Source organism: Chrysochloris asiatica, unplaced genomic scaffold, assembly GCF_000296735.1.
Source record: "Chrysochloris asiatica unplaced genomic scaffold, ChrAsi1.0 scaffold00157, whole genome shotgun sequence".
NCBI lineage: Eukaryota > Metazoa > Chordata > Mammalia > Afrosoricida > Chrysochloridae > Chrysochloris > Chrysochloris asiatica.
The window spans coordinates 7,150,300-7,160,297 of NW_006408675.1; the positions used below are offsets into that span (position 1 = coordinate 7,150,300).

Below are 9,998 nucleotides of genomic sequence, written 5' to 3' on the forward strand. Positions count from 1 at the left end.
ATTAATATTTTAATTAGATCATAATTACTAGTCAACCTCAAGGTCAGTTTGAACCACAAGGTTGACAGTTCAAACTCACCAGCTGCTCCTCGGAAACCTTATACAGAGTTGCTGAGTCAAAATCAACTCAAGAGCACTTAACAACAACAAAAGACACAAGGTATTAAAGCAAAGGTTGGAACATTTTTAAGTCCATTTATAGATATATACATATATAAAGATCATTCTTTACAGTGCCTTTGCAAACAGCTGTTCCTCAGAAGTCCTAAACACGGTAGGGTTGCTATGAGTCACAACTGATTTGACGGCACTTAACAACAACAACTTAACAAAGAGGCTTAGTATTTCTGTTCTAGTTAACTTTGCTAAAAATATAAATGCTTCTTCAAACACGTGAATTTCAATCTTAAACCAAGAGACTCTTATATTTAAATCTATTCCTAGCAATAATAATGCAAAAATGATGCCTGAACATTTGGTCTCCCTACTACTCCCATAAAGATTTATACCCTTGGAAACCCTGTACAAGGTCGTTATGGGTCGGAACAGACTCGACAGCACTTAACAACAACAACCTTACTTAGGCTGTCAGTCCTGACAGTTTGAAAGTAATTGCCCAAGAGTAATACTCCGTTTTGACATTAAATATTTTTATGTTATCATCTCACCTTCAAGTTTTCTAAGAATGCTAAAATTCAAGTCAAGAGAAAATCTAATCCAATGAAAGGTAAAGATGATCTTAGTTATCACTAGCTATTTTCCTTTTTATATCATCTGCAAAATTACATTTTAAAATTAAACTGTAAATAAAGGGCAACTTACCAAAATGCGTTGAATCAAACTTCATTTATAAATCAATTGTCTTCCATTTAAATATTATAAAAGGTTTTACAGTTTTTATGTTGGTCAGTAAAACCTACTTTAACTTAAAATGTAATAATTATAGTCCTACCCATCTTTTCTAATACTGTCTCTATGGAAAAGAAACACACCAAAATTTACCTGGACGCAGCAGATACACATCTTCCTCCATCCCTAGCCAAGGTCAGTGACGAGAAACCCCTTTTTTCCTCTCGCTACAGGAAGGGGAAAGGATAGGAAAAGGATACCATGGGGGTTATGAGGGAAGCTCTAGAAAAACGTGAGGATGCTGAGAAGACAAAAAAAGATGGGCCTTCAAGAGCAAAAGCTCCTGCCAACTCACACTTCTCCCAAGTCTAGTGGGTCAAGCCAAAGCTGAGAGCATCAACTTCCACTAGTAGGGGAGGAGGAACCAAGAAAAGTTTATTATTACCCTCCCCTACTTCTGAGGGCTGCTTCAGATGGGTCCAAGTCAAGATTCTTAAGTCAAATGTTTTTAGGCAATAACTTTTTTTTTCCCTTTTAATTAGAATTTGTTCTCTTTTGTATTTGTCTGTCAATCTAGCCAGTGCCGTATGTTTCTATAAAACCATGTATAAATAAATAAACTGACCAAAAACAGATGCCTACATACACACATATACACACACACAGTAAGGCTCGTGAAAGCCGGAACCTGCTTAGATGGCAACCTGTAAGAGAAGGAAAGCTGATGTTTTCCACTAAAAACAGCAACAGAAAAGTAGTCAGAGTGCACCGTCAAAGCAGAAAACCTGCAAAAGCTGGAAAAACAAGGTAGGCCCATTGCGTTCCAGCTTTCATCGTTCCAGCTCTCATCGGCTTCACCGTCTATCTTTTCTATTTTGACAAAAAAGTCTAATATCACCTAACAAGTAACTTCTATCTTTTCTATTGCTATAGGAGGGATATTTGAAAAGTTTATGGGAAAATTCCATTATCTTTTAATCCCATTCCCCTAGAATATAATTACATAGTATGGCACTGTGGGTTAATGCGCCACACTACAAAGCCGTTTTTGAACTGCAAGGTTAGCGGTTTAAGCTCACCAGCTGCTCCTTGGAAACCTTATACAGGGTCGCTATGGGTCAGAACCGACTCAACGGTACTTAACAACAACTGAAAGTAACTCTTACGAATAAAAAGACAAATTTCAGTTTCAACTACAAAACCTCTCACCCTCTAACATTTAGAAGGGAAAAAAATCCAAATATACTTAAATGCTAAGAACAAAAGCCTTAAAGTACATAGCTAAATTATTCAATATAATGTCAAAAAACAAATTAAGGTTTCACAGATTATCAAGGAAATCATAATAACTGTCAAGTTTCTGGCTTTTCTCTGGTTCCGAAAAATCCTAAGGTATGTTAGATTTGAATTGCGGCTCTTGTATTCACCAAAAAATGAGATTTACACATCATTGTTGTTTATTCTCAGAAAAGAAGTGGTAACTCTCCTGCCCAGTTTTGTATTTCCTTTACCCTCACACCACATCTTGTCAACAGATGAAAATAGTTATAGTCCACTACTGCTGTAGCATCTGTGCCACTATCCTCCTTGCTTCTGCTGCATTATCTTAAACTTACTCCATATAAATGAAAACACTGCCTTCATTTAGTGCTGAAGATGTCTTAATTCAAGACCTTGGAAGGAGACAGTAGTTGTTAAGTACCATCAAGTTAGTTCCAATTCAAAACAATCCTGTAGAGGGTTCCAAAGGAGTAGCTGGTAAATTTGAACCATCATCTTGCAGTTCAAACTAGCCTTGCACTACCGACAGAGCCACACCAGGACTACAGGATAAAGAAATATATCAGTAAACAGCTAGAAGTAAAGTACTATATAGTATAGTACTAGAGTCAAAGAATGGATCTCATTCCTTTCAATCTCCTTGATCATCAGAGACCAGCATACTATACGGAGCTTCCCAGTAAGCCCTAACTTACAGCATGCAGATTCCTTTCTTTCTTCACTTCAAACCTCTTTCTCCTCAAACACTCTGACAGCTAGCACACATGCATGCACACACATGCTTTTCTTTCCTCCCTCTCGCTATACAGTAGCAGAAAGATATGTGTATATATAACATGCACTATACACAGTTTTTTGGGTGGCATTATAGTATAAGCACAAGACTACTAACTACAAGATCAGCAGTTCAAACCCCACCAGCCACTCCTTGTAGACTACTACAGGGTTGCTATGAATCAGAATGGACTCAACAGCACTTAATAACAACATATACATTTTTAAGGAGCCCTGGGGGCGTTGGGCAGTTAATCATAAGATTGGCAGATAAAAACAACCAGCCGCTCCTTGGAAACGCTAATACAGGGTTGCTATGAATTGGAACCAACTCCACAACACTGAACAATAACATACACATTTTTGAGAAACTCTGGTGACACTGAGCGGCTAACGGCTAACCACAAGATTCAAAACCACCAGTCATTCCACGGGAGAAAGTTTGTCTGCTCCTCGAGCGATTTACACTCTTGGAAACACTACATAAAGTTGCTATGAGTTGGAATGGATTTGATGGCAGTACGGTTTTTAAATAAACATTTTTAGGAACCTTAGCTGCATAGCAGTTTCAAGAACTTGACTGCTAACAGAGGTGGATAGTTGGAACCCACCAGTCACTATGTGGAAAAACATGTGGCAGTCGACTTCCATGAAGACTTACTGATGCTTTGGTAAGTGCCATCAAGTTGGTTCCAACTCATAGCAACCCTGTATAGGATTTCCAGGGAGTGGCTGGTGGGTTTGAACCAATGATGAACTTGCAGTTAGCAGTTCAATATTTATCCTACAGTGCCACACCAGGGCTTACAGCTTTGGAAACCCTTTAAGGGCAGTTCTATTCTGTCCTACAGTGTATGAGACAGAATTGACTAGACAGCAGTGGGTTTTACACACATTGTTACATTTCAACAAAAGTCTCCTATATGCCTTAAATAAGAATTTTGTCACTTTAGACAATTCTTAGGGGACTTCTAATTGGTATGGCATTTCAAGTTTACATTTTAAGGATCCCTCTGCATCAAAAACAAAGCAATGACAGATTAAAATCAGAGAGCTAGGCTTCAAAGTAAGATAATCAGAAACAATGTAAGCACAGTGTTGCTGTTGTTGTTAATTAAGCATAGTAGAGCTAAAGCTGCAAGTTCTCCTGGGCCTTAGTTCCAAAAATGGGTAGACAAGGCTCTTATTCCTAGACCTTATCAAGGACTTAATGTGCATTGTTGGACACATGGTACTGCAGAGAGGTGACTGCTTACAACTAGACCACAGGTGGTACTCCCAGCCCTTGAGGGAACTCCGGGGCCACAAAACAAAAAAGCTACTTCAACATCACTACATATGCCTTCTTTTACCCATAAGAACAAAGAAAAGTTTCTAATAACGCTATAAAAATTAGTTTACACTTAGAAAACTCACCTTTAGATAGACCATTAACTTCTATAAGTAAAAATCAGTTAAAATGTTAAAAATCAATATCAACCTATACAAAATTTCATTCTTAACTATAGTAACTCAATATTTAAAGGTAACTATAGTAAACAATATTTAAAGGTAACCACACTTCCAGGTGAACGCAGTGATAATGTCTACATTTTCATTTTCAACAAAAACTCAGAAAATATCAACTATTTTAAATACTAAATTGAAAAACTTTTGAATATGATACTATAAATTCTCACCTGTGCTTTGACTGTGATCTTTTCCTTCTAGAATGGGATTTTGAACTAGACCTGGATTTTGAACGAGTGTGGGAACGAGATCGACCGCCTTTTCTTTCATTGCTCTTTCCAGACTCTGGGAGGAAAAAACCACTTTGCAGTGTAAGCTCAGAACAATTAAAGATCCCAATTAATAATCAGGCACAAGTGGAATGTACCACATATAGTGCAAGGGGCCTACTCTCTGCACATCCTCCTCCTGTGCAATTATCCTTCAGAAACATCCAAGAAAGTCATTGCATAAACTCGTTGAGTGCAGCCATCCTGCAGCAGTACATATAAACCACATGATTATAAACAGCTGTTCGTAGTATTTTGTTGCTGCCATAATGTAAGATTATAACATGTTTGTAATTCCTAGAACAGTGACTTTAAGACCTTTTTTCATTTACTTTGCTAAAGTGGAAACTTTAACTCTGAGTGTTAAATGTGAAAATGTATGCAAATATAAACCACCATTTTTAGACAGAATTTTAAAATTATTTTGGTTAGCAACACAGAAGATTAAATAGGTGTTCCTATCTTACTAAGAGGGTATCTGTACTTTTTTTCTATAGACCATTGGACTCTTTTCTATTTTTCAAATTAAAGGTTTGAGGTGAAATCTGCTTAACCACGGGTTTTTACATGGTTTATTTTTTTAGCTTCACAGTACCATTATATTTTGCTTCAAGCAAATTAGTCTTGAGCATTAATTCTGCTATTAAAATATAAATAGCTGATTAATTCAAGCTAAAGTGTCTCAATCCAGTACCCTGGGAAAAGACAATGTTTGTGCTAAGTAGTTCTTTGATAAGAACAAGACACTTACTCTTTCTTGAATCTGTCTTCTTTGTAAAATGAAAGGACTGAACAAGATAATTTCTAAAATTCCTTCCAGTTCTAAGCATCTATGATCTTTAACCTGTGACCTATATAATAACACTATGGCCTTACCTGGTTCAATAGCTGCTGAGATAAACGACTGAGCCTCTCGTACTCGTTTCATAACTTCTTCTAACTCCTTAGCTGCAGCCTGAGGTGTCATCTCAGGGGGTTTTACTATTGCATTGTTGGAGTGATTTATTCTAAATTAAAAATATTGGCATATCACAAATGCACACCATATTTCACAAAACATAGAACAATTAAATTCTTATATGATATACACATTTATAAATTTGAGAATAACTTAGAAGAACACAAAATACAGAACAGCCCAAAACAATTCCAAAACCATAATTAAACACCCACCCACACCTCCCATCACATCTTTCTAACAAAGTCAAAAGGAAAGAAAAAATGTGAACGTTAGCTGACTTCTTTAACAATTTGAATAGACAAAAGAAAGTGCTTAGACACATATCTATAATAAATTAAAATCTTGACACCAACATTAAAATGAGTCATTTCTAATTCCTAGGTTATAGGGCTTTGTTGACAGTATTTACACTTTGGGAGGATGAAGAGCAAGTTGCATATTATGTGTATCATTTTAATCATCCCTGGACCATGATAGTGTCAGAAACAGGTTCAAATGAAGACAGCAATGGCAGCTTCTCTGACGCATAAAATAAATTTGGTGTATCTCATTTTACCCATCCTACTGGAGAAGCATCTACTAAAAAGAGTTATTTATCTCTTTTAATACCAGAATCCTAATTAAAACTGTATAACTAAGGCAGTCATCTATATGAAATTCAGACAGAACTATATCTGCCTCAATAATCTAAGTAAAATACAATTTCTGGTGTTGAGTATCTGAAAGGCTACAAAATGTTTCACTTTGTAATTAAGAATACAACCAAACCTTAAAATTCCAATTGTTTGATTTACAACACTTACGTGTAATTATTTTCTTCCTTGGGTATGAATTTATCAGAGTTCTTATGGTTCCTAATCCAACCCACATGTTAAATGGTCCATTAGCCTAAAGTCACAATGCAAAACCAACCTGACTTGTTACAGCTTATGGAAATAGACCTACAATTGTTATATAGGGTATATAAATGTTAAGATTAAATTAGACCTTCTAAAAGAGAAAATAAGAAAGTAAGATAAGTATCTTTCAATACAACTTTAGGAATTTAGAAGCTAACATGGTAAGCAACTCATGCACTTCATTTATACTTAACACAAAGTCTTCCTTTCCGCAAATTGCCAATTACTATTCAAATGGGAAGGGGAGCCTCAATCATATCAAATTACTTAAACACTTTTCAAAACTATTAGAATTTCTTTGTTTAGGGTTTCTTACTTCAGTGGCCTGTCTCCAAACATAACTCCATTAAAAGCAAGGGCCCTTGGTACAGAATTTTGGTCTGCAAATTCCACAAAAGCAAACCGAGTTGGCTGAGTCTCATCACCTGCCATCCGTACAAACTTCACTTCTCCAACTTGTTTAAAAAATTCAAGTAGTTGATCAGCTGTTGTTGTCTAAAGAAACAAAGTGATACTTTAATGAGTTTTATTCTTTAAAAAAATCAAGTAAATGTTACTTCAGTAGCAAATAAGAATTTTCAGAAGGAAAAAAAAGGGCTAAAACTATTCAGTTACTTCTTAGTTACCTGAGAATTCAAATTTCCAACATAGACTGTTCTCCTAATTTCATCAATTTTAGAAGGATCCACATTTCCCATAAGTGGTGGCTGTGGTATCTCTCCAAGTGTTGCAATGTTGGGGTCTAGTGCTGCTGCTGGTATAGCTCCCAAACTGCTAAGTGAAACACCAAGCTATAAAAAGAAACAAGGTCAGCAGTTCAAACCCACCAGTAACTCCACGAAACCCTATACAGGGTCACTATGAGTCAGAACCAACTCAACAGCATTTACCAACAACAATAAAATTCACTGATAACTTTAGAATTCTAACTCCTATTGGTGGCCTAAAAAATTTACATAAAGCAATGCCCTATCTATTCTATCAATCCATCTCAGAACACATACAAGCTACCCCTCCTTGTTCACTACTTTTCATCCATACTACCTACCATTCTGTGTTTTCAACTTGCCCTAGGGCAGGCATTCCACTGGTTGTTTTCCTGCTTAGAAAGCTCTTCCTCTAGCGTCTGTCCAATGAATCAACTCCAACTCTAAGCTTATATAAAGCTTGACTTACTATCATATAATTTACTCTTTTTCCTTCATGAAATTTATTGTATATGTGGTACCTGACTACTGACAGCGTGGTGCTGTAGAATAAGCACTGGACTGATAACCACAAGGTCGGTGGTTCAGACCTACCAGCCTATCTTCGAAAATCCTATATAAGGTCGACAGGAGTCAGAATTAACTCAACAGCAATTAACAGAAACCACCACCACCATTTCAGGAAGGATCCCTGGTGGCACTGTGGGTTAAAGTGTTGGTCTGCTAATTGAAAGGTCAACAGTTCAAACCCACCAACCACTCTATGGGAGAAAGATAAGGTTGTCTGTTACCACAAAGATTTACAGCCCCAGAAACCCTATAAAGAGTCGCTATGAATCAGAACTGACCCAATGGCAGTGGGTTGGCTATTGGGGTTTACCACAATTTCAAGAGTATCAAAATTTGTGACAGTATCTTAATTAATAATGGATGAGAGATCTAGGTCTCTATGAGTCAAAGCTACCACCCTCTGAACCTAGCCTTTCTCCATGTGCTGCTTCTGTAGTCACCTTTCTCCGCACCATGTCTTCTATGATCTAAGGAACTTACATGATTAAGGGTCACACCTTATTTACATGTCTTCTATAATCTAAGGAACTCACAGGATTAAGGGTCACACCTTATTTATTTTTTTTAGCTATAAAAGAGAATTATTATCCAGTTAAACTACACCACAAATAAAATTCTTACTGTTCATTAGCTTTGCATGGATTTAGAACAGTCTTTTCCAGGTATTTCCAGTTGTTAAGCCCTTGACCTACAAATCTCCCTACTGAGTCATGTACTGATAGATTTGAAAGAGTTTTTACAAATCATCTAGTACAATCCCTTTGTTTTTCAAATAGTAAAGATTAATTAGTTCTCATTTAAGAATCTTTTCTCCTCCTCTTTACATCACTCTTCTCTAGCTGTATTGCCCAGCTTGGAAGCAACATGTCACACATACGAGGAGTCCTGGTAGGATAGCGGGTTACAAATTGGGCTACTAACCACAAGTTCAGCAGTTTAAATCGACCAGCTGCTCTCCGGGAAAAAGATGAGGCTTTCTGCTGCCATTAAGATTTACAGCCTCAGAATCTCTATACAAGGTCACTCCAAGGCACACTACCACCACCACCTGACACACATTCTAAAGGAAACACGACTTTCTGCTCCCTTAAAGCATACCGCCTCAAAAATCCTACACAACATTGCTAGGAGTCAAAAGTGACTAAATGGCAGTGAGTTTGAGTCCCATATGGGGAGTACTGGCAGCACTATAGGATAAACATTCTAACCACAAGGTCAGCAGGAAAAAGACAAGGTTTTCAGCTCTCATAAATGTTTGTAGTCTCAGAAACCATATTCAGGGACACTATGGGTCAGAACTTACTCAACAGCAACCAATAACAACAGTCACATATGGCTATTTGAATTTAAATTAATTAAAATTAAATAAATTTTAAAATTCAATTTCTCAGTCACGAGATCAATGCTCTTAACCCCTGAGCTGTAGGATCTTCCAAGTTACACTAGTCATATTTCAAGAATTCAATAGCTACATGAATCTACTGACTACCATATTAAACAGTACAGATGTACACATTTCCATCGTCACAGAAAGTTCTACTGGACATGGTCACTCTGTAAGAATAGAATTACTGTTCTCAGAATAGTGTGCCTTCTAGCCCTGGTGCAAGGAACTATGTTAAGACTCCCTTTTGGTCTTTACGGGAAAAACTATTGGGACTCCAAATATTAATACTTCTGCATTCTGCCATATATAATGGACTCCCTAAGCAATACAATTTTTAAAATAGAAACTTATGAAAGAGTGAACCTTCTTAATGTATGGAAAAGAATATTGTAGGCAAAAGAAATAAATGCAAAATTCTTAAGGCAGAAATAAATATACTTGGCATATCCAAGAAACAATGAGGCCAAGAATACAGAAGTTGAAATAAATGTCAGAGAGGTAACCAGGGCCCACATCACTATGTTGTTGTTCTTGTTAGGTGCCACTGAGTCCATACCGACTCACAGTGACCCTATGCACAACAGAATGAAACAATGCCCGGTCCTGGGACGCCCGGTCCTGGGACAACCTCACAATTGCTACCACGCTTGAGCCCACTGATGCTGCCATTCTGCCAATCCATCTGGCTGGGGTCTTCTCCTTTTTCTTTGACCCTCCACCTTACCAAACATGATATCCTTCTCCAGCAACTGGTCCCTCCTGACAATATGTCTGAAGTATGAGAGAGTTTGG

At 37.1% G+C, this 9,998-nt stretch overlaps 1 protein-coding gene across 1 annotated transcript in view; it reads right to left on the bottom strand.

The window, feature by feature from the left end:
- LOC102819801 (splicing regulatory glutamine/lysine-rich protein 1-like) overlaps positions 1-9,998 on the bottom strand; it is a 65,746-nt gene that overhangs the window by 51,039 nt on the left and 4,709 nt on the right. Inside the window, 4 exon segments of the mRNA XM_006870976.1 lie at positions 4,584-4,698; positions 5,559-5,689; positions 6,859-7,037; positions 7,169-7,333. Of these exon segments, the coding sequence (XP_006871038.1) occupies positions 4,584-4,698; positions 5,559-5,689; positions 6,859-7,037; positions 7,169-7,333 (590 nt within the window).